The sequence below is a fragment of the Cyprinus carpio genome, chromosome B23 (assembly GCF_018340385.1).
Source record: "Cyprinus carpio isolate SPL01 chromosome B23, ASM1834038v1, whole genome shotgun sequence".
NCBI classification, from domain to species: Eukaryota; Metazoa; Chordata; class Actinopteri; order Cypriniformes; family Cyprinidae; genus Cyprinus; species Cyprinus carpio.
The window spans coordinates 14,908,941-14,934,752 of NC_056619.1; the positions used below are offsets into that span (position 1 = coordinate 14,908,941).

The following is a 25,812-nucleotide window of genomic DNA, read 5'->3' on the forward strand; positions in this document are numbered from 1 at the left end:
TGATGTAATTATCCAACGAAACAGGTTGAATATGCCTTTGAAAAAAATATGTCTGGTGATCTGTTAGTGTCTGGAAAGCAGAGCAGTAACATAAAAATAAAATACAGACACTAGATTTTGAAGTTTGTGATCAACACAAATCCCATTATAGCAACCAGCACTCAAAACTGTCCAGATGCTAAATATAGTCTGCTAGCATTAGTCACGATACCAACATTTCAGTAGCACATACCAATTCTAGTGAAATTTCATTATTTGATAATAATTTGAAGAGTGCAGCAAAAACTAATATGCTGTTTAATTTTCACTGTGCAATATTAGTTAAATATAAACAAATTAAATCAATTAAACATTTCTTTAAATTCTAACAGTTAAATTCAGTGACGGTTTTTCTTTTTTCTTGTTTTTTTGTTAATATATAGTTTTTTACATATATATTCTTATTAATACTTTGCCAAAAACGACCTTTTGTTTTTCTCTTATTCAGTTATAATTTTTATTCAAAGTTTTTTAAGGTATACTACAAAGACAGAAAAAGCAGGAATGGAATATAGTAATAATACAATCAAATAGAACAACAACAACAAAAAAACACAGTAAGATAATTATTGTAATAGTGAACAGTTACAAAGAAGTTAGTTAAAGACCAAGAAGTGCAGTCGATACATCACTGCTAGTTTAATAACATTTTTGTCAGTATTATTCATTTATATATTTAGTATGCCAATTTGTGCTGGCGATTTGTTCTCGGCTTGTTAACCCATTTTGGGCGTGTCTGGGAATGAAGGGCAGTACAATAATGAGTTCCACTTATCACTCTAATGTTAGCTAGTGCTGTGACCGAGATTCCCGACAGGGACTAAGCGAGGATGTAATCAGCCTTTCTCTAGGAGCGCTCTACCTGACACAGAAAGCTAATCCCCCATACTTCACTCTCTTGCTCAGTGAGGTCCAAATCTCAAATGGGGCCATGGGCAGTACAGAGCCAGCAATTGAAATGGTTTCACTTGCCTTGAGCGTGTCCTAATCCCGCTTCTTCATGATGTTCATGATGCCCCCAGGTTCAGCGGAGCTCGCCCTCCCCTTCACGCCTCGATATCTCCACCTTGTCTTTCCCTTCACTTAATTTCAACACTGTCCACTAAACTCTGTGTAAGCAGCTTCTGAGGATAGAGACCAGTTTCTGGGTCAGCGTTTCTATCTGGCTATGCTGGGCAGCCTGGTTTTGTTGGGGGTCTCTCCAGTGAGGCCTGAAGGAAGAGAGGGAGCGTCTCCTTTTTTTATTTCTTGCCCAGCATGGATCCAAAAGTACAATGAACTCACACAGGGTCGGCCTAGAGGCAAAAGCCATTATGTCTGCGACAACTGTGCGCATTTCCAAATTCAAGTGCAGCTGTGAATGAAAAGAGTGAAGAAGGAAAACACAAGACCCTTGGGTGACTTGAATGGGGTACTCGATGGACCTCCTGCTGAGGCACTCTTATAGAATGTGCACACATGTCAGAAAGTGCTAGAACAACTCGAACAAAGCGGTTTGTGAGTCGATTGAGTGCATCCTAATTGGAAACCACTTCTCGTTTGCTCTAGTTTTGACCAATTAGGTGCACTGAAATGAATTTGTTTTTGGTGAAATGGTCTTTGTATTCAGGGAACCAGAAGTAACTAAGCTCGTCTTACTTTATTTCAAATCGGTGACAGAACTCTCCTACGTGTATCGAGGTGGAAACCGAGCCGATTCTAAACAGGCAGCATTGTAATCTGACATTTACCACTGACTTCGAAACGTGTTCATGTAATTACTTCTGCGCTGTAGTTAAATGTCAATTTGTGCACCGAGACCCGATGGGGTTCAGTAGAGTTTTTCCACTGACACACTTTCTCATCCTGTGGAGGAATTTGGAGTTAACGAACTAGATCAGCATATCAAGCTTATTACCAGTTCACACACTGCACTTGGGGCATTAACTGTATCTTACTTTCTTTTTGCTTTTATTTTCTCCAGCTGAATGAGTTATTCCGCAAGTCAGATGTCCAGAAAGACTTCCAGAGTGTCCGTGTGAAGAATCTGGCCCCCAGCAACTCCATAATTGCCTTTATCGAGGTTCACTTTAACCCAGGTAAAGTTACACCAAATGTTTTTCTTAAAGATTGTTTATTTGAAAAGATCTGAATTGTGCCCAATGATAATGTTTTATGTACACATGCTGTTTGTATCATTTCAGTGGCCAACACACTGTTACCAAATAATCTAACGCAGGAGTGCCAAATTTATCTCCTTGAGGGCCACAGTCTAACAGAGTTTGATTCCAACCCTGCTCCAACACATATACCTGTAGTTTTCAAATAATCCTGAAGGACTTTATTAGCTGGATCAGGTGCATTTAATTAGGATTTAAGCTAATCTCAGCAGGACTGTAGCCCTTCATGAACTGAGTTTGGCACCCCTGATCTAACTGCTCAAACTCCCCCACAAAATTAACACTGAGCACATCTTGTGTAACTGAGAACAGCAAGTGGCTGTGAAAAGGGGAAAACATGCCTGCCTCCCATGCTGATTGGCGTTGGTTTGAGTCCCACTCCAAGCAGTGCACATAGGGCAGTTACGTTGGTGCCATGACCCGGATGGTAGTGAGGTTTAGGCAGTTGCATGTTACAAAGGCCAGCTAGTAGGAAGTGTACAGAAACCCCACACCCCTGGCCTCAAGAGGCATGTTAGTGTCTGGCGCTAGAGCCTGCTGTTTTGAGCATCCTTGCTAGAGCACCTGCCTCCCATGTATATTGACACTGGTTCAAATCTTGCAGTAGGATCGGTAACACTTGACTTGAAAGTTTCAACTGAGCCATGTATAGCATGCTATGCCACAATAGTGCAGCATCACTATTCAATCCAGGCTCTTTAAAATGCAGAAAGTGTACTTAACTACAATGCATATTTGGACATATACCCAATTATGATGCTTTCCTTCATCATTTGATCACATTAATTGATTAATAACAGTTGCCATTACAACAAACATCTCTTACGTAAAATAACATTTACCACCAACTTTCCATGAAAGTGCAACGTTTAATAAAATTGAAAATAAAATGAGCCTAATTTGCATAGACAATGTGTTGCACTGACAAGAATATTTGTAACTTAATATAAATATTTCAGTGCATTTATCTGGATTAAACTGCATTGTGTGTGCTTAGTGAAGACTGGTTTTTGCGCTAAAATACGGTACAGTTTAGAGAATTTGGCCCTCAGTGTTCTTTACTATCTGTCTCCCGCAGTCGTTCTGTTTTTCGTTATCCTGTTTTTATTTACTTTCTTTTTTCAAGCTGCTTCTACTTTATTTCTAAAGCGGCTCTAGCACACAAAGCACACAGTCCGACTTATACCCTCCTCCTCTCACATCAGAATTCCCCCAGTCTTGGCTCCTTTAGAAACGTGCCTGCGGCAAGAAATAAAAAGCACATAAAAACTCCCTTGTATGTTTGAAGAAAATAATAATTCAACACAGCAGAATGAGGCGTATAAGTTAAGTAAAAGAATCCCTGAAGATATGGCTCTCGTCTTTTCTGTCTCCCAGAGCGGTCAGAGAGCATGGCCTTTTTAGCGAGGTAATTTAACAGCTAGGGTTTCTGAAAAAGCTCCTTTATTTCAGTCTCCATCACTTCTCATGCTTTTAAGACCCTGAGCATCACACTGGCTGATAAAAATCTCCTTCGCTATTCTCTTTTTATTGGTCCTCTTCAGCAGCACAAGAGCACAATTCTAGCACAAGCGCCTGTCATAAAGGCGGTCTGTGGTGGCCAGTAACAGAGCCATCTGTGGAAGCGTTATTAGAGTGTTTCATCCCAACGTCCCTGAAATGCATGGCGGTTCAAGAACAGATTCTCCCAAGGGCCTATTACACACAGGCTTTTCTGTATATATTTGCAGTATGTTATGTCAAGTGCAAGGGTGGTGGGGCTGGTTAGTGCCGGTTCTTCACACTCTGCTGTGCAATATGTTCACCTCTGGCTCTGTTTAATGTTGTGTTCTCGTGCTACAGACACAAGGTTCAGTGTGGAGGATATTGAGGGAGCCCTTCTCAAACAGCTCAAGGCGTCTAAAGACACTGGTATCGTTGTGAAGAAACCTGAGGAAGAGAACATCCGCATCAACAACTATGGTAACCTGCTTGAAATTGCTTTTCCGTCCTTTTTCTTTTTCTCTTGCTGCCTTTTGTTAAATGTGATTACTCTTCAAGCTGGCATTTGATAACCATGAGTGCCCGCAGGACTCAAATAACTCAAAAAGATACAGCTTATTGAACATGAGACTGTATGTTTCATTTGTCAAGAATTAAACATGTCTTCCGTGACTAAGACTTGTTGACCTACTTTTTCCTTCCCCCCATTTTTAGGCCTTTCAGCTGTTCCTTTCTTCACTACCACTACGACCACCGTAGCGTCAGTCACAACTCCCACCACCACTACGCTGTCTCCCACTTCTGCATTTACCACGCTCCGCCCAACCACCACCAGACGGCCCTTCACTAGCCGCAGGACCACCACAGCCGCACCAGCTACCACCACTCCATCCAAGGCCCCCACAACCACAGTCTCGCTGAAGAACAGACTGATGGTCCACGGCAACAGGCCATGCGACTCCCAGCCCTGCCGTCACGGTGGAACCTGCGAGGAGGAGGACAATGACTTCACCTGCATCTGTCCTGCAGGAAGAGGAGGAGCTGTGTGCGAGAAAGGTGAGGAGGGCTACAAAAACATGAAAAATGTGTGCATTGCAGGGACAACTGGGTGAAATCATAGCCAGGTCATATTTTAATGACTCCATAATAAACAGAAAAAAATATATTTGCATAAAAGAGCAAATACTAATTTTTAGGACCATTTTAAGATTTATTTGTTGCATTATTATGTTATTTTCATTAAAATGAAAGACATTTTTCATATCCATTTTTTCCTATACATCTCATTAATGCAATGTGTCTGGACAATTACATTTTGAGGGTTTTTCTGGAAATTATATTAATGTTCTCAGTGGTGATTTTTATAAAAATGCTTTAATAATATGTTGTTTTTTTAATCAACATAAAAGGCTGTACAATAAATACTACCATGAATACTTTACAGTTTTAAACATTTTAATATATCAGTGTTTTAATAGAATTTATCATATATATTATGTATTTAAATAAAATAAATATATACTTTTTTGCATTAGGCTAATTTGACTTTTGTTTTTTAGGAATTGTTATTTATTATAATGAAAATAATGTCATAATGCAGGAAAAACTAGCATTTCATTTGATAATAATCATTTTCTTCAAGCAAAGTATTGTTTCCTATTTCTTTTGATCTTTCTTTTGGTGTGAAATGAAAACCACAACAGAAGTACACTTGAATATTTCAGATATGTATGAATATTAATTATAATTAATAATTGATTGCAATTAAATATGTATTATTTATAACTGTTATTATTTATTATTAATATTTCGGCATATTTGAATCATTTGGGGGGGGGGGGGTATTCAATAAGGATTGAATTTAAAATTGTAGCCCTGCTGTTACCCTGAAGACATTTTAGCTCAATTCATTGTCTCTGTTGGTGGTATTGGGATATGAAACTACCTTTTGCAGCTGTGTCAGGTTATAATTGACACTAATTACATCGATGAACTTTAGTTAGTATCAAACCGCTGTGAGGTGAAAAAAGCCACTAATTAAAGGCTTGTAAGCAGCCCTCAAACACTTCCTCTGATCAATCGGGCCATTAAAGAGTGATGAAGAGAGAAGGCTTCATCAGCCTTGCATTCTCCCGAGAAAAGGGTGAGAGACAGCCGAGAGAGAAAGAGAGAGAGGTGTTGATACATTTCTGAGCATGGGGATTCTCTGTCTGGAATGTAAATGTCTAACGGAGAAAGGTCCAGAGAGAACTACAGTACTCACCATTGCAGTTTTTCACCCTATAGGGAATAAAGCAAACACAACATGAACTGCACATTACCGTAGGATTGACAGGGGTATCTGCGTTATCTGAGGGAGACACACTTAAGCACACTTTTGTTTGTCGCTCTATCAGTAAAGAACAGACTGTTAAGGGATTGAAGGCCTGGTTGAGAGCCTCTGATGACCTGCTTTATCTGTCTTCTACCTTCTGCCCTACTCAGTTATAAAGTACTTCATACCATCCTTTGGTGGCAAGTCTTACCTGGCTTTCCAAACCATGAGGGCCTACCACACTGTGCGAATTGCCATGGAGTTCAGAGCTTCGGAAATGACAGGGATATTGCTGTATAATGGCCAAAAGGGCAAAAAGGACTTCTTGTCTCTGGCACTGGTTGAGGGACATGTGGAGCTCAGGTAAGTGACCCACATTTGTTATATACTCTAGGGATGGAAATCAGTTCTTATGACCATTACAGATCCATTTACCATTTTAATTTGTGATTTTCCTCCATGAAGGTTTAACACTGGTTCTGGGACGGCTTCAGTGATCAGTAAGGTCCTGGTAAGACCGGGACGCTGGCATCAGCTCGTAGTAGTGCGTAACAGGCGAAATGCCATGCTGAGCGTGGACAATGAGCCGAGCGTTGAAGGACAAAGTCCCCCAGGAACAGATGGACTCAACCTGGACACAGACCTTTTCATCGGAGGAGTGTTTGAAGACATGATACCAGAGTAAGAGAAGCTCCAGAACGCCTCCAAATAACACTAACAAGAGCCTCTTTAGTCTTGTTAGAAGCCATAATGAAACAATATGGAGAATAATAACTTAAACCACTGACTGTCTGAGATTCTCTGCGCATGTTTGAAGAAACCTGCCAGAACAGCTAATATGACTTAATAAGATTGAGCAGAAATAGCCAAATCAAATTAGCATCAATCAGAGATGTTGTGAAACACCACTTGAGTTCTTGTGGGTCTAATTGAATGGTTTTCCATCTGTTCTCAGTCAGGCAGAGAGTGTCTTTTCTCAATTGAGAAGAAGATGTCTTTGTTTTTTAGTTAATCATTTCATGCTTTTGTTACTTTTTCCATGTCATTTACCAATTAAGACGAGCATTAAGGAACTGACAAGAACTGACTTGTTCTTGCAGTGTAAAGGAGAGGACGTCAGTTTCCACAGGCCTGGTGGGCTGCATCCGCATGCTGGACGTCAACAACTTGTTCTATAACCTGCAAGAGAATGGTGACAGCGTTTTGTACGGCTCAGGCGTGGGTGAGTGCGGCAACAATCCATGCATGCCGAACCCCTGCAAAAACGGAGCCTCCTGCCAGGTCAAAGAAGCCGAGATGTTCCACTGCAAATGTGTCAATGGTTTCTCTGGTAAGTGCACCTTTTGACTTTAACATATTTTCTTTGAAAACTTTCATTGGTTATGCTAGTGTTGTCTCAAAAAACAGATTGTTGTTCCGTTTGGTGCCAACAGTGATGCAGAAATGACAAACTTCACCTTTAACTATACACTATTGAATTATAAAAGGTTCTGCAGTTACTCTCTGTTGAGTTCTGAATATCTGGACTTGACTGTATAGATGAAATATTCAGCAGGGCAGAGGATGCTCGTCTAATCAGTTTTTAGCCTTATGGGTATGTAAGAAAGATGAGTGTTTACCCAATAATATGAAGGCAGCAAGGACAAGCATGCAGCGAATACAAAAACTTTCAGCAGTCCTGAATATACACACCATGGATAGAAAGTGAATAGAAAAACTGTCAATGTTTTCAGAACAACAGACATAGTTATATTTCTCACAGTTCAATAACTTAAAAATCAAACATTATTCAGTTTATTCAGAGCCATTTTTGAAGCACCAAACTTGTAAGTGAATCTGATCAAGTCTCTCATTGACAGGTAGGGTTTTTCTTGTGTCTCTATTTATTTATTTATTTATTTTGAATGTATTTACATTAAATAAAACCTAGCAATATCGTAATATATTATATATTTAATATTTGTTTAAAAAAAATATATACAACAATGTAAAATATATTTTTGGGAGAGAAATGAAAAAGGATTCATCAAGTTTGGCACACACATTAAGGGAGGTCTTAATATTTCTCATGACAATTTATTCCTAGTACATAATGGCAATGTTACGATGAGCATTTTCCAATGTCTGCCACACAAAGTTTGTTCAATCTTCAACAAAACTGGCTCAGGTCATCTTTAGACCAAGATTTTAAAAATTTGGATTTTTGTTTTTCAAAACCACTTGAGTGTAAAACACCAACAAATCTGTCTTAAGCCAAATCTTATGCCAAACACAAAGTGAAGCTGTATTTTGGATCTTACTGGGCAATTTATTATTTTTTTTTTAATGTTACAAGGCAGAATTTATAATGTTGCAAAAAAATATATTACGTATAATAACAATAGTTTACAACATTACAGTTTTTATTGTATTTTTGAACAAATAAATGTAGCCTTGGTGAGCATAAAAGAAGTCTTCTTTCAAAACATCAAGAAACCATACCAGCTGCAAACTTTTGAACGGTAGTATATATTCTACTGGTGTGCTTGGCCCTGTAATTACTGCTTGAAGCTGTGTGTTGAAATGTTTCTTGCTTTCTCCTGTATGTCCATCTTTTCTTTCTCACAGCATAAAGAACGGTAGGAATCATCCACACTGTAGAAGTTACTGTGTTCTCTTTGTTCACTTTGAAGAAGCTTTTTTTTTTTCTCTCCATCTTGCAGTGTTGCTCCAGACATTTGAAATATTGCCCAGAGTAAATTGCTCTGTTGTTCTGCTCACAAGCCTTTATTGAACAACCTTTATAATAATACAGTTCAATATCTTCCACTTTATTTCAGTGCTGTAGAATGGCTGCAATGAGGTGTGTAGGAAAATGAAGACCCTTTGAAGTAGAAGTGTACACAAAGAAATTGGCTAGAGGGATAAATATGTGGGATAACCTTTAATGTTTAAAGAGCAGGATTGTAAGTTGGAGGGTTGCTGCACTGTCTCTGTGATAGAGCGGCCTTATAGTTTGAGAGCAAAAGAGAGAGACACCTAGCAGTGCGTCTCAGAACACGGCAGGGGCTTTCATTACAGCAAGCACCAGCTGCCGCCCGTTGTGTGATCTCCTACTATGTTCTTTGTGATGATGGGAGTGTTCTGATGAGGCTAGAAGCACTGACCTGAAGAAGTTTCAGTCTCAAACCAGGAGGGCACACAAGCACACCATGTGGCATAGCGGCTTAATATAAATTAATAATAATTCAAAATAGATTCCTATTAGAAAGCCTCTACACTCTTAAAAACAAAGCATATTTATTGCAATCTACAGTTCCAGGAAAACATTTAACATCCTTGCTATCTTTCAGCTAATGTCTAGTAAACAAACTCCATCAAAAAAGTGATTGACTCATTTTGATTTGTAAGGCAGTACTGATTGCTGCCATATTAATTTCTCTCATTCATTTCAGTGCAAGTAGTTCATCTCTTCCTTCTTACACTGTGACTTAACTAGCCAGTTTGTATGAGGATTGACATTGAAGTTGTTTGATTTTTCCCCAAGTGGCTTCTTATCATCTTTTGTTTCACAAAAATATCAATTTCTGTTAACAGGTCCAACCTGCGCTGACGCCCACAACCCTTGCGACCCCAGTAAATGCCACCCGTCATCACGGTGCCAGGTCCTTCCGGAGGGAGGTTACAAATGCGAATGTCCAATGGGACGTGAAGGCAAGCACTGTGAAAAAGGTACAGTACTACATCATAGTAAAAATACAGTAAATGAACATATCAACTCTCCTTAGGACTGAAATAACTGCTACATCTCAGTTGTAATTACAGTATTGATTTTTGTCAGGATCAATTGGTCTGACTTGGATATTGGCTGTAGAATTATCAAGGGAAAAAAGGGTTGAGGTAATGGTGGGTTGGTAAAAGTGAGATTCTCCAGTTGGCGTCTCCAGTACTGTAAAACAGGTTCTACCAGCTAATATAATGGAGACTCAGCATCTGGGAGGTGATTTGAAATTATTTTCCCTTTTACACTATGTCTGAGCTGCCATCCTGAACTGGAAGATCAAACAGATGGTGGGTTGAGGGGGGGGTGGATTACTCTCCTATGGGTGCTGGACCCTAACCAGGGAAAAGATGCTTCGTTCTTTTGCCATTTTGAAGCTTTCATTAGCACTCTCACTCTGTTGCATTTCCCTCTCTCACCTCATTAAAATTCCTACAGATGTTTTAGACTGCGAGCATTAGAAAAGGGGAAACCAAATGAAAGGTTTAGGAACACACACGTGCGCAGGCATATTGGACACCACCCGTGTTGCAGGGGGAGTCCGGCCCTATGCTTTAGGACATGAGCCAGTTAAATTAAGGTTAAATTAGCCTATATAGTGCAATAGTGACCGCCCACTTTTTTCAGCTGCATTGGTTCTGAAAATATTTTCCCATTCATTTTCTCAATAGGGATTTTAAAAATGTCTAAATTAAATGTCGACAAAATTTTCATTTTTGGGTGAACTATTCCTTTAATGAGAATAAGAATGATTGGTGGAGATTTCTTACAGAATTATGGGTAACGTAGTCACTCATAAGGATTCCCAGTGTTAAACAATACAAAATAAGTTGAAATACTGTGGGCTTATCAACAAAAGCATGTACAGTAGATTACCAACCTTGTAGCTCACAGTAGGGTTGACTTTAAAGATTTATAAGTTATTGTTAAAAATTCCCTATGAAGAAAAAGAAAATGACTGTAATTTTTGGAACCTGATTGTTGCACATTATATGGCTTCCAACTTATTTCTGTCACCATCAGGTCTTTACTGATTGGTTAAAAACTTAATTTTCAGGACTATCAGGACTTTCTGTATCAGCGATACTATTTCAGTATTTTTATTAATAATATGATGCCACTATTAGTGGGCGGGCCGGTTTTTATTATTCACAAGGTACCCCAGGATTATAGCATGTCATTGCTCACAAATGCAAGCACCTGTTCAACCCAGAACTGTCAAACGAGAGGGGCTGTAGAGTCACCTTTTCGTCTAAGAAAGTCTCCATTAGCGAGTGATTAAAATAAATTGAGGTGAACCAGAATCAATGAGTTGAGCACATCCATCAGACAGAGTGTTTTTATTTTTTTATTTCTTGAATCAATGAGATGAGTAATTCTATCAGTCAGCTGCACATCATGATTAATGGGGAGTCAGTCAGGCAAAGTGTCCAGGCAGAGTGGCTCTCTCAGATAAGAGACTGTCCAGCCCCGTTTGGCTCTTCTGAAATGAGTAAGTCAGAAACAGGAGAGCGCTCCCTTCTGGATAACCAGAAGGTAAATACATGCAGCATGCTGAAAGAAGGAAATTTACATTATGTAACAGTCTAGTCAGGAAACACTTGACTCAGGAGATACAATACACTAATGTCTCTGAAGCACTGCAAGTAATACATGATTCATTCATTAGCTGCCATTTGAAAATGAAGATTTTTATAATCATCGAATAGTATTTGAAAGACCATTGTTGTGTTTTTCAGAGTAATAAATATGCTTATATATATAAAATAAGAAAAAAACAGCCTAGTTTGCTTAACAAATGCTTAATTCTAATGCTAATTTACAATATGTTTGTGCATTACAAAAGGGTCATTACTTTGCACTTTCTTTTCTACTAGTTTTGTGGAAGTGGAATGTTTTATATAAAAATTTTGACTCCTCACTTCCTTGGGGTGTCTGCAAGTGTTGTGTCTTCTTGTATAATAGTCACTTCCTTGTGCTTTTAATCTCCTTATATATATAAATTAAGGAAAGTGGCAGTGCTATGTGTTGCTGGGTGTGAGTGTATGTGTAATCGAATAAGCTATACGCCTACTTTAACAATATTGTTAATGCAGTGTCATTACAATAGGCGCTTTCATTCCTTTTTAATTACTACCCTGCATTGAGCATGGAATGTTTTATATAAAAAATTTTGACTCCTCGTCTGCAAGTGTTGTGTCTTCTTGTATAATAGCGAAGCTGCTGCTGTGTTAAACAATAGCTAATTAGCTTTTTAATCTCAGTCTACCCTCCCAGACTGAGCATGCGCTCATCCTGTGTAATTACTGCAGGATGCATGCTGGGCTGAGTGGCAGTGCTATGTGTTGATGGGTGTGAGTGTATGTGTGATCGGATAAGCTCAGTCTGGTCACATAATTGGAGGAACATCACAAACACATTAAGTTATCTGCAAAGCATAATGGACTTTTTCATATTTCTCAGTGTCAGACAAGGGAGGCGCTTTCATTCCTTACTTTACTGGAGATTCTTTCCTGGAGCTCAAGGGCCTTCATCTCTACGGCCAGGATCTGAGGTATTGCATTATATATTGGCTATTCTTTATTTTTTGCATTTATTATGATGGTGTGCATAGTAGTGTTATATTAGTAGTGGTCTTCTGAAATAGGATTTTATATTTATTATATTTTATCTGAAAGTGTCTTGTATAGCAATATTGTGTTGTATATTAATAATATAATAATTATAATCATCATCATACAATGAATAATTAAATATATTTTGTGTATTTGTTACTGCTAACTATTGTTGTTGATAATATTTTAACAGTTACTAAATATCTTATTAATAATACCTCCTTTTCAGACGAAATATCTTATTAATAATGCCTTCTTCTCAGACCATTAATCAAAAAAGACTTGGTAAACACCACTGGTTTAATTATGCTCCATCTCACACATATTATTTCATGTTTCAAGTCATTTCAAGTTCATTTAGATTCGGACATGTTGAATTTGATTCAGAAATTATGTTCAGTTGGTTGAGCTGTTAACTCAGTAATTAGTCCATCCATTACCACCAATTCTGATGCATATTTGCTGACTGAATGCGAACATTGTTTCTCACAATGCTTTTTGCCTGTCTCAAGGAAGAAAACCTCTTTTATGTATCTAATCGAGCTATCCTCATTTGTTCATAGGCAAAAGTTCAGCATGACTGTGGTTCTGTTGGCCAATGACTCCAAAGGCATGATCTTCTACAACGGTCAAAAGACTGACGGCAAAGGAGATTTCATCTCTCTCTCCCTGAATGATGGTATCTTGGAGTTTAGATATGACCTGGGCAAAGGACCAGCTGTCATTAGGTAAACAGCACTCTCTATAGTTATATTCAAATGGAATTAAATTAAAATTACTCGGCTGTGTTGTGTTCTGTTTCAATTTATGTAACTGTAGCTTTTGGGTTTATATTCATATTGCTATTAAGAGGGGCAAATAAACATTTTTCCCATCTTTTTGTGTGTGTGCAACAGGAGTAAAGAAAAAATCAAGCTGAACGAATGGAGTACAGTGAATCTGGAGAGGGCCAGCAGAAAAGGAGAGATCAGCATTAATGGCAAAGACCCCGTCAGAGGAGAAGCGCCGGTATGAAAACCCTCTTATGCTTCTTATGCTGCCCTATATAGGCCAAAAACATCACCCTTCTTTACAAGAACAAGTCAAACTAGCTGTTCCGTCCCTTGCCAAAAAAGTACTGTGATGGTACTTCGATATACAGTGGAGTCCAAAAGCACAAATAGTTTTTGGACTGAAAATAAAGGAATATTTCAGATTTTTATTTTTATGATATTTTTTCGAATAAACTTATTACTCAAATTTTTATGCTGAGAATTTCAACTGTGTTAAAATATATATATTAAATTAAGATTGTAAGATACAAGCATTTTTAAAAGACTTTTAGACCCCACTGTACAACATGGTATTGCATGATTATCATATACATGTACTATGATATTGACATTTCAGATAATACTATGGTATTATCATGGTATATTTCAAAGAAACCATGATATTACCATGACACTAATTGATGTTGTCCAGAAGTTGGCTGCTTTTCACGCAGGGTCTGCGGTGCATGTGTGGGAAGCTTTCAAAACTTCCCTCTTTTACGTCTCATACTTGTGGTCTTTTGTCTGTGCCCTCTGTTTGCTTTTAATTGCCATGTGGAAATGACTCTGTCTGTTGTGCTACGGATTCGCACCCACTCAGATCAATCCCAGCAGCCTCGTGTCAAAGCCGAAGTACGACAGCAGAACAATGAGGCCATGTAATAATCTCGAAACTCTCTCATCCTCCAGTTATTCTAAATAGTGTAATTTGTGATTAGCTTGATGTAGTCTTACGCGTAGGCACTTAAGTGTGCCTTTTTTCGTCATTAAACCTTCCTACGTATGATAATTGTGTTTCATTTCAGCAGTAGAGGCAGGAAAATCTTATTAAAGCGAAAGCGTGAGAGGATGAGAGAGGAAAAAAAATGTGAAGAAACCAGAAGGGTCTTGTTCCAAAGGGGCTGTCTGCAGCGAAACCCCAAGAGAAATACTTTCATATTGCCTCGATGGCCTCAGCCGTTCCACTGAACAGACTCTTACTACACCACCGTATCACAAAGCAAATATAAATAATGCGGGTGCAGTAGTGTAAAACATAGCGCAACTTTAATGCCATTTCTGATTTACTCTGAACATTTGCTTCCGAGGCACAGTACACACACATATATATTTATTTACTTGCGACCTGCATGCTAAGTGTCTTGCTTGAGCTACGCGTGTGAATATTTTATTAGTCAGGCATACCGTTTATTGCATGGGTTCTGTTCTGTGTGTACTGACATCCTCTGTGTTTTCTAAACTGGTAACATTTTTTTTCTTCCTTCCCCTGTGCTCTTTTTGTGTGCTGTCTGGATATAAGAAATCACGCAAGGTAATGACTGAAGTCTGAAATCGCTTTCTCGAATCAACATCCTCATTCCCACCAAAAGCAACTGTCCATTTTAGCTTCATTGTCCATTAGTCAAGATCTGGTAGAGGATCAAACGAAACGAAGGGGAGGTTTTTTTTCCCCTCCTCTTCAAACCATTCCATATGCTGAAAGGAACGAGGCAGAGAGAGATTTGGCTTTCACCTCAGACCAGCTGGTATGTGGGTGACGAGGGAGAGAGTTATCATTTGACCACCATTGTTTCATCACCCTTCCAACAACAATGAAATGTCTTCATTAGTCTCGCGTGGGAGGTTCATTAAACCGCCTCACTGTGGATGTAGACTGTGAAAGAAATGCTGCTGGCGTAGGAGAGAAAGGGAGTGTTATCAAGAGAAGAAAGAGATGCGAGAGGAATAGTGCGTGGTACAGAGCTTGGAGTTGGACCCTTCATGGGTGTCAAAAACATTTTTTTTATTATTATTATTTGTTTGTTTGTTTGAGGTGGTACCAATGACAATCCTGGCTCACTTGCTGCCCTAGGCAACACAAGACATGACCAAAGAGAAAGACATTCTATAAATAAGTGCGAGACATCATAGTCTAGTGAGAGAGTTTCTTTTTTAGAATCCAAAGCGACTTAGATGTTCAGATGTGTAACTTCTGAACACAAAACTTTTAGAATTTTCGGGTTAGGGTTAGAAGTCTCTTATGTTCATCAATGCTGCATTTATATGATCAAAAATACAGTAAAAACAGCAATACTGTGGATTATGATAGCAATTTAAAATAACTCTATTTCTATTTGAATATAGTATTATATCTCCATTTTCACACATATACAGTCAAAGCAAAATATATTCAGACACCTTCAACATTTCTCACATTATCACAGTTTATTTGCTATAGTTTAGAAAATGGTAATAAAATATGACAAGTACTCAGAGTTAAACTGTGTCAGAAGAAATTCATCTTGATAATGTCAGATAACTTTGATAGAAAGGTATGTAATGAATTAGGCTGAATAGCTGTCAGCTGTTAAATTTTAGTAAACAATTAGATGATACCAATTAAGGTCAACCAGTTACCAAGCAATGCTTAATTTTGTTCAGTTTGTGGTGTAAAAAGGTCGCATTAGTAATTAAAGAAAAAACACTTAAGCAAATCATGGTCAGGTCAAAGTGTCTGAAGAATTTTTGGTCCCAAATTTTTAGCAGTTTTACTAGTAGTCCACTGCATGAAGAATTTTTGGGTATAATATGGCACAGTTTACTTTATTTTGCTATCCTCACTTACATAAATGAATTATATTGTCCTGCACCCGCTAGTAATTTTTTTTTGTATAAATTATAAATGTCTTTACTGTCACTTTTGATCCATTGAATTCATTCTTGCTTAATAAAATTATAATTTTTTTCTGACCCTAAACTTTAGAATTCTAGTATATCGTTAATAAAGATACATTTTATAATTTTTTTATTAATTTATTATATTATTGGTGATTATATGACAGCTAGTGATGATTTTCATCAACTTTTTTTTAAAGCAAATGATTTGCGCAAGGTGCAACTCTCTGCATTTCTGCCAATGTGTTTTAAACAAACACCTTTTTTTTTACCTACAACAATCGTGCAACTTAATTATCGAAGATACTCATTTTTCTTGGAAATTGCATTTCAGAATCTTGGCTCAGAAATCGGAGGGGGCACGTGCCAGTTTGAGTGGGCATGATGCTTCAAGGGCCCTTGGGGAAGCTTCCTAAATAACACTGGCAGTTAGCTATTCACTTCACCTGCTCAGTCTTAGTCTCAGCTCGTGTTGGCAGGGAACGGGAGAGTGAAAATGTCTCTCCCAGCCTGTGGCTGTCGGTGCAATGCAGCTTTGTGTCAAGACTTCTCATTGCACATGTCTCTGACCACATGAAACAGCAGCTGGGTGAAAACATTCCTGGCTGTGCTGTCTTGGCCCAACCGCATGCTTGGACTGGCCTCCGGGTCCGTAGCCAGAGCTTTTCAAGCAATCGCCTGTATCCATACTTAGCTATTCTTCTTTTTATATCACTGGAATGAGAGCTGGACCACACGTCAGAATTTGGCATTGCTGTTGATGTCCCATCTTTTTTCCCCGGCAATTAACTTGCCTTTCCCCCAAGGCAATTATTGGCCTACATAAAATACAGATTTTTAATTCTTTATAAGTAGAGCCTCATGCAGAAAAATCCCACTGTAACTAAAGCGATTTTCACACAGGTTGGAGAAACGCTCATTTCGTGGTCATCTGCGTTGTGAGCGATACTCCAATTAGAGTTTACAGCTCAGGATTTTAAAGGTCCGAGGAACAATCAGGCATCCATTACATTCTTTCATTAAAAAACCATCCATATCAATCGTCCTCATTTCAATCTCTGCAGTTCTCTCTCTCACTTTTTTCCTACTCTTTTCCTCCTGTCTTATACGTTAGAGTCATTTACCATTCAGGGAACTGAGCTTAAATCAATTATGGTTTTGTAATACAACACTCACATTGATGTGGATAAGGATTAGGTGTAAAAGTTGAATCAATAAGCCTGCTGATGTACAGTAAACATCTACTCTTATACTGATTGCTTTTACTGCAGTTGCTCTACTAGATGACCCATAAAAATTTATAGCCATTTTGTTTGCATTAAAGGATCTGACATTTATTAAGTCTGAAGAGCGAATAGAGGATAAGGAACAGTTTGTGTGGTTTCTCACTCTCATTTTTGTGCTCTCCAGAATCAGCACACGGATCTTAATCTGAAGGAGTCGCTCTTTGTGGGCGGAGCCCCTGATTTCCGCAAAGTAGCCAGAGCTGCTGCGATCAAAGATGGCTTCAAAGGGGCCATTCAGAAGGTGAGAGCTATTACAGATGCATTAAAGTCATGAATTCTCATTAACATCCCATTTTACTTCCATCAACTGGTGTATTTTTAGAGAGAAACAGGATATTTAGTGAGAATAAACCTGAATTTACCCAATGGGAATAAAAAGTATTGTAAAAAATGGATGTTACTTACTAGAATAAAGCCAGAGCCAAATCTGATTTGCTAAAACACCCCCTAAATAGCTGTTTGGCTATTGGTTAACATTGTCCAATCGCCTGTTAGACCTTAATGGCATCAGAGGAAAAGCAAAGTTGTTTCAGAAGAAGCACAATATTATAATATTTGGGTACAAAATCACAAAGAGAACCCATTTTTCATGCTTTCCACTATAAAATAGGAATATGTCTAAAAACATGCATTAAAATTGAAACAGTTTTGACTTAAGAAAATAATTTGAAACTAATTTTGAATTTAAACATCTGTCTTCATAGATTACTCTGATGGGAACTCCAATCCTGAAATCTGATAACGCCCTTCACTCCAGTGATGTGTCCATGTATCCCTACCACCCCTGCTCCAAAGATGTTTGTGAGAACGGAGGCCGCTGCAACCCTCTGTTGGACAGCTACGAGTGCGTCTGCCGCCACGGATTCACTGGACAGCACTGCCAGGACGGTTAGTGCCTTATTTCATCACTTTTTTAATGTAGAATCGTATTACCGTAGTACGGCCTCTCCTCCAACTCCCTCACACTCCTTTAAGGCAAGATTTGCATACATCTTTTGCATACATCAACATACGACTTACTTAAAAGAAAACACTCATGGCAGCTTTAGCGAATCATATGCTGCATACAGGTGCATCTCAATTTTGAGCTCAAATTGTGAAACTTGCATATTAAATAAATTCAATGCACACAGACTGAAGTAGTTTAAGTCTTTGGTTCTTTTAATTGTGATGATTTTGGCTCACATTTAACAAAAACCCACCAATCTCAACAAGATTGAGTTGATTAGCTGATTGGCATGTCACCATATTCTAATTTATTGAGATTGAGTGAATTGGTGGGTTTTTGTTAAATGTGAGCCAAAATCATCACAATTAAATAAACCAAAGACTTAAACTACTTCAGTCTGTGTGCATTGAATTTATTTAATACACGAGTTTCACAATTTGAGTTGAATTACTGAAATGAACTTTTCCACGATATTCTAATTTATGGAGATGCTACTGTATTTAGATTTTGCTAGATATTCTAATTTATTGTTTTGCAGATAATACCAGCCATCGTCCTTCATTCCATTTGTATGCTTATCACAAACACACATTGGCACAGTTTCAAGAAACCCAAGAACTTTTGCTCACCTCATTAACCTTGCTATGTCCTATTGTTGTATCTTTCACCTTAATTAAGCCACACAAGCATGAAGCCTGCGATATATCATGCTTTCCTTCTTTGTTTTAATTAAACAGTGCTGTGTCTCACATCAATTGGTGTAATTTCATTCTGTCTTCTCTCCTCCCTTCCAGCAATTATCGAGAAATCCGCTGGGGACACTGAGGCTATTGCGTTCGATGGTCATACATTCATTGAATATCACAACGGAGTCACCAAGAGGTAATGTCCCCAATGATCACAATCCGCCCTGAGCATCCCATCTCTATATTAGCAGTCAATGAGGGGTGATGACAAGCTAGATTACTCTGGCCCCATTTAACGTCCAACGTGCTTCCTCGTTTTAGCTAATGCTTTGATCTCATCAATTACCACTTCGACTGGCCTGTCTCTTTGGTTTTCCATGAACCCTGTCTGGTTTTTTAACGTAGCACCAGAAGGAGTCTCATGCCTCCACTACGACGTACCACACTTACACGCTGTAATGAACCTTCCTCCACCATCACTGGGATCTCAAAACCACACGTCTCAACTACCACATATATCCTAAAGCACCATGGATGGTCATGTCTCGATAATTGCTTCCTTCTTCACTTATCAGATGATTTCTCTTCCTTTGGTTGGTCTGATGTGTCAGCGGTCCAGCAAGCACCAATTACATCAACATTTTCTTGGTTTCTAGGAGAAAGAATTCATTTTTTTTCATGTTATATATTCTATTGCAAAATCTTTTCAGCAGAACTTAGCTAAATATTTGAGTAGATTAACTCTAAATTGTTTTCTTGAACAGATTCATTTACATGAGGCATCCATTTGAAATGAATTGTTCCTTCCTGTGCTACAGGGAATCTTTTTTTTAACTAGATGAACTGATTCACATGAGAGTCCGCGTTAGAAAAATGTTAGTACAGGTGAGAAATGCACCTCGTAACACTAATTTCACAAACTAGCATTCTGAAAAGGGGTGAATCGTAATGTGGGACATACAGTGGCACTCATCTTATCACTCATCATGTTGTGTTGTGTGTGTTTCTGTCAGTCTGTCTGTCTCTATACACAGCTTTTGTTGTCTTTGCTCTTGTCTGTCTGTCTCATGTGAGTGTACTCTGTTGTCTTCTTTCTGCTCTCAAGCCAACTGACCAATGAGATCCCAGAGTAAGTAACCCGGAGACATTCTGGGGTGGATTTGATTACGCGAAACTAACCTTTTTTAAGAAAACCATTGACTTAACCCAGCATAAGACATTCGATTTTTCCTTGTATTCCCATTTACATCTAGTATACATAAATAAGGGCTCATCTAGTATACATAAATATATATTTTACCAGGAAAGGTTGCATTTTATCAGTTTCAGGAATGCATGCTTGGCATGAATGATGATGAGCATTGTGATACTCTGATAGATTCCCACAGGAATCATGCATGGAAATACCTAAACTGACTTTGGAAATATGTCTGTGTGTATTTTTGTGTTAAAAAAGAATGAAACCCCTTTTAACTGCAAGTATTATTTGACTTTTTAAAGCTTGATATACATCAATATTTAGTTGGTATTTACAGCTGGGTTTAAATGGCATTTTGCCGCCCCATTAGGGAAATGTTCAATCTGTTATAGTGTTCCTTTTAGTGATACTTATTTTAAATTATTTGTTTCCTTCTGAATGTAATTAAGTGTCTAAGTGGCTGCACTGAGCCCTTAAAAAGCTGGCAGCTTGATTAAATGGAATTATGTTATGTATTATGCTCATGAAAAGTTCCTGCCCGGCTTTTAAACCACGTCACTTTGTTTGTCAAATCGCTCCCAGTGATTTCTAATAATTGTGCCCAAGGATGAAAGCGAAAGTGGCACATTAATCAAGGATTTGTCTCTAAGAAAACTGGACGCAATTAAAGATGCTCCGTCCAGTAGAGAGAGCGAGCCACCGCTGACATCAATAACAGTTAGGCACAAGGCCCTCTTCATTGACTTTCACTCTTCTAGGGGTTTAATGCATGTCACTTCCTGTACAAATGAAGTGCCAGATTAAAATTAATCTCAACCAAGAAAGCTGACCGGCCCTTCAGAATGAGTGTCATCAATTTAGCTTGATCTGGTTTTGAACAGAGCCCTTAAAGTTAATGAATTCCTCAGAGGACGCCGGCATAGTGGCACCGTATCTCTGGGAGTAGAGTAATATTTCTGTTAGTATTTACTGTGCTCTTCATCTGTCTTTATTCTCTCTTTAGCTCAGCAGCCTTGGATCAATTTACCCATTTTTAACATTTAAGTGTACTGTTCCTTAATGCCTTTTTTTATATAATTGGCCTTTTGACAAAAAGAAGTATCTTGTATTTAGCTTATTCAAAGCCTAGTGAGCTATCTTGCTGCCTTCTTAGGAAGCATAATAACTCTTACTAAACCCTTTAAATGACCAATTTGTAATGCTTTACATAAGCAGAAATTCACATTATATAAATAGAATCTTGACTTGCGGTTGATTTTAGTAGAATTTGATTTTATCATGTTTGTTTCCAATAGAATTTGTAATTGGATTGTTGATAAGGTTTAATAATAGGTTTTTTTTTTTTACTTATTTAAGTATTTTTTATGTTTTTCAGTACTGAATGTAAATTGACTCATCCATTATATTGCGTTCTGTGCACTGAATACATATAATGCTAATATTTTATTATATTATATTAACATGGAATAGGATTATTTTAAAAGTTTAGTAATGGTTTTTTTTTGTTTATTGTTTAGCATTTTTTTTTATATTGTTTTGGTACAAATACCATGGTTAAACTATGGTTAGTTTTGGTTTTTGGGTTTTATTTGTAGTAAAACCATGGTTAACTTTCATGAGGGTAGCAAACCAAGTAATTAAATTAAGTGGACCTAAAATGCCTTAAAATGCTGGCTCCATAGGCAGCTCACTGGGTTTTGGAATTTGATTGAAAACAACCAGTCTTTCAAACACATACTCACTTAGTTTCTGTTTTTTCTCACTTTCTTGCTCTCTTGACTGGTTGAGAATGATGGATTTGTTGATAAATTGCAGTAACTCAACCATGTGACAGCGCAGAACAATAAAACAGCATGTCAGTATACCACTGGTACCACCAATACAGTCTTCCAGTGTTATCTCTTTGCCTAGGCTGGCATAACAACTAAAAGACTAGAATAATTTAGTGAGATCACTCCAGCTTCTTGGCGCAGGTCTTCTTGTCTGTATGTTATGCGATCCCTGTTCTTCCCCTCTGCCCTTTTGAGCTTATTGCATGCCTATCATTTCTTCCCTTGCTCCTCTAAGCCCTGAGTCACTGGAGAACCCATCTGACCAGAGGTGAGTCCCCTCTGCCTGAACTGTTTCCAATGGCATGCCGTCCTCCAACACTCAGCCACCCTGCAGAGGCCAAAGGCCAGGGCTTTGTCAGGTAGCACGTCGCAACTTGCACTCTGAAATCATTTGTAATACACAAGCCTTGATAGAATATGTGGAGTTTTTCCATTTTCTACACAGATTTTGGGGCAAAAGATGCAGAATTCTGCAGGATTACTTTTAATATGTGACATGCTCTATTATTTTGAGTTGTAAGTTACAGTGAATATACATGATTAAAAACTTACAATCCTAAAAAGGAGTAGTTTCCACAGAAATATTAAGCAGCACAACTGTTTTCAACATTGATGAATAATAAGAACATTTTTGAAAAATAAGAACATTTGCTGAAAATCCAGTTTAGGATTAAATAACATTTTATAATGTAATAAAATATTAGAGAGTTCTTTCAAATTGCAATAATACCTCACAGCATTTCTGTTTTTTTTTTTTTACTGTATTTTTGAGTCGGTGAGCATAAGAGACTTAATAATAATAATCAAAATAATCAACAATCCAAAATGATGGAACAGTATGGTAACATATTAAGCAGAACAAATGTGCTAATATAAAAAAAAGCATCTTTTTGAGTTCTGTGACTGCAGATTCTTTGTGTACCTGCTAAGATGTTAGAAACAGGTACAGTATTTAATGACTATTCCCATGTGAGCCACTGCCCCCTATAGGTGGACAGCATAAATCACTCTAATCACATAAATCATGAAAAAAATGATGCACCACCCTATTACACGAGCTGTTGCTCTCAAGCTAAATACTGAAAAAAGATCTGTTTCTTTGTAAATGCAATCCAGCTTTAATGGGTTAAGCCCTACTTCTCTTTAGAATGTTCTGTCTAGATGCTTGAGATCCTAATGGGACGTGAGCAATAATGAGCTCAGCAGAATGGTGTATAATCACAGTTAGCTGCTCTGATGCCGTAGCTCTGGCCTGGGGCCGCGCGAAGGGAAGGCCAGTGGAAAGAGTCCAGTCAGCACATTACATGTGTCTCATCGGGAAAGAATTCAATTACAGCAAATAATTATTCAGCTTTACTCCATCACAGGCTCATCAACAGCATTAGCATAATAAAATTCTTGAAAGTCTTTTTAATCAAACGAATTAAGATATGTCATTTCCAATTCTCAAGTCGTAAGTAGAGCTGCTAATATTGTGATTTGAAATTTGACTTGTCACTCGGGCGTATAGCGTCTGTCTTCAGATCCACGAGACAACACGTATTGTTGGACTGGACTCTTTCTAGGTTAAATTCTCGAATAAAAAAATGCACCTGCGGCTTATTTATTCACCCAGTTTTCACTTTGATAAGAAACACAAATACAAACAATCTCACAAATAAATACCATCGATGATATCACAGTTTGCACACCGTGGAGAAAGTGTTTCTTTTTGCCGCGATGTGGTGTGAAGATGCGATCGCAGTCGCCATCTGCTTTCCTTTCTTCTGTGTATCGTGTCCGTTGTCTTGTTCTTCTCCGTTTTGTCTTTGTCTTGTCTGTGTCTTTATTCGTGTTGTTGTCACTTGTCTTACTCCTGTTTACACGTTACCTGATTTAGCAAACAAGCCCCCACACTCTCGCTATTCTGTCTCACAAATGGCTCTCTTGATGCCACGACTGCAGGTACACCACTGAGAACAAAGGAATTGTTGTAAAAATAGCCGCCTTATTTTCTGTGGTGTATCTGTGTGTACTTGCAAAGGGGGCAGAACGCGAGATGTGTTTGTTTCAATCGGCTCCCCGATGACCTGAACAATAGCTCACTCTGAGTGACACTGTCCTCCCTGAGGACGGGCAGATGTCACCTTCTTTATGCCTTACAAGGGAAGGTTGCATCTAGGGAACCAGATCAGAACACACATCAGACGGCAGCTGATATGGGCATCCTTCCTTAGCGCTCTCTGCACAGGAAGAGAAAATCTAGAGCTTGAAGGCAAAATAGGAAGTGTTAACTTGGAGATAACCTAAAGTGTGTCACACATACGCCCTTCCCCCACCAGCGTGGCCTAGTTTACCTACTGTAGTTTCAGTCTGCTCATTAGTTTATCAAACCCTCACTGGGTTTTTGACTGTATCAAAGTTATGTTTTCACCCATAATTCTATCACTGTTGTTGTTAAAGTAGCAGGTAAGTCAGGGCTTCATGCACGTCCTGCGGTTTACACGGCGTCTCTGAAACTCCAATGGATTTGTGATAGCATTTCCTGTTTCTCTTTGATCTAGTGAGAAGGCCCTGCTGGTGAATAAATTTGAACTGAGCATCAGGACTGAGGCTACTCACGGTCTGATTTTGTGGAGCGGCAAGGGATTGGAGCGATCCGATTACATCGCCCTCGCCATTGTGGACGGTCGTGTGCAGATGACCTATGACCTTGGCTCCAAGCCTGTGGTGCTGCGCTCCTCTGTACGGGTCAACACCAACCACTGGATACGAATCAAGGCCAGCAGGTAAAACACTGAGATTTATTCCATCATCTCCTCAGGTTTGACATAGAGTAGTTGCAGACATTTTCAGGGCTTGTCCTTTCAAGCAAGTAGTTCAGATTTCTACTTGACCTGCCAACAACTCTATTGGCCCTCAATAACAATTATACATTTTAGATTAATATATATATATATTTTCAGGGCTTGTCCTTTCAAGCAAGTAGTTCAGATATTTCATGTTTGCTTGTGATTTTACATTTTTACATATGTTTTTTTATTATTTAATATTTTTATAAAACTTGTTTGTGTGTTATTTAGTTTTTTTTGTGAATTTTTGGTGTTGTTGGGTGTTTTTAATAAGTTTTTTTGTTTTTTTTATGGCTGCATTTATTTGATACAGTAAAAGCTGTAAAATTGTGAAATACTATTACAGTTTAAAATAACTTAATAATTTTCTGTTTTAATATATTTTAAAATGTCATTCTTGTGATGGCAAAGCTGAATTTTCAGCAGTTATTACTCCAGTCGTTGTGTCATATGATCCTTCAGAAACGATTTGGATATACTGATTTGATTATTTCTAAATGTCAATGTTGAAAGCAGTTTCTGCTTAATATTTTGTAGAAACTGTGATACATGTCAGGATGCTTACAAAACTCTCTTACACTGACCCTGGAACAGCTGGCCATCCTTATTATTCAGCCCTTCTTTAGAGTATATATGACACAGTTTGCCATAGAACTGTTTGCTAGCAATGATGAATATTTATATTTGTCACAATTTTGCCATAGAAATGTTTACCAGCAGTGGCAGTCATTCATATTTGCCTCAGGCGTTCCAGACAATTATATTTACCACAAATTTGCTGTAGACATTTCACAATGGTGGCATGTTATTCAAAGCTTGCTGCAGGTTTAAAACTGCAAGTGAAAACCGCCATCTTTTTTTTCCCTACATTACTACAATTTCATTTGCCACAAATTTAGTACATATTAACCGCAGGCCAATCTTCTAGAAATGTGAGGGAAAGTCCCATTTTCAATGTTAATGCAGAGCTGTGAC

General features: G+C 38.2%; 1 protein-coding gene across 13 annotated transcripts in view; it reads left to right on the forward strand.

Annotated features, from left to right (window-relative positions):
- The window catches only part of LOC109045073 (agrin-like), a 243,045-nt gene that overhangs the window by 213,132 nt on the left and 4,101 nt on the right, over positions 1-25,812 (forward strand). For 6 of the 13 annotated variants that reach the window (XM_042751067.1, XM_042751065.1, XM_042751069.1 and 3 more), the window contains 17 exons: positions 2,003-2,117; positions 4,041-4,160; positions 4,395-4,736; positions 6,165-6,357; positions 6,460-6,675; positions 7,095-7,324; positions 9,571-9,705; positions 12,218-12,308; positions 12,933-13,097; positions 13,266-13,377; positions 14,701-14,712; positions 17,466-17,582; positions 18,046-18,229; positions 19,085-19,172; positions 20,082-20,105; positions 22,242-22,274; positions 24,550-24,774. In XM_042751067.1, coding sequence (XP_042607001.1) covers positions 2,003-2,117; positions 4,041-4,160; positions 4,395-4,736; positions 6,165-6,357; positions 6,460-6,675; positions 7,095-7,324; positions 9,571-9,705; positions 12,218-12,308; positions 12,933-13,097; positions 13,266-13,377; positions 14,701-14,712; positions 17,466-17,582; positions 18,046-18,229; positions 19,085-19,172; positions 20,082-20,105; positions 22,242-22,274; positions 24,550-24,774 — 2,402 coding nt within the window. The remainder of the gene's footprint in view (positions 1-2,002; positions 2,118-4,040; positions 4,161-4,394; positions 4,737-6,164; positions 6,358-6,459; positions 6,676-7,094; positions 7,325-9,570; positions 9,706-12,217; positions 12,309-12,932; positions 13,098-13,265; positions 13,378-14,700; positions 14,713-17,465; positions 17,583-18,045; positions 18,230-19,084; positions 19,173-20,081; positions 20,106-22,241; positions 22,275-24,549; positions 24,775-25,812) is intronic. The other 7 variants (XM_042751071.1, XM_042751078.1, XM_042751079.1 and 4 more) reach the window with 4 other exon arrangements.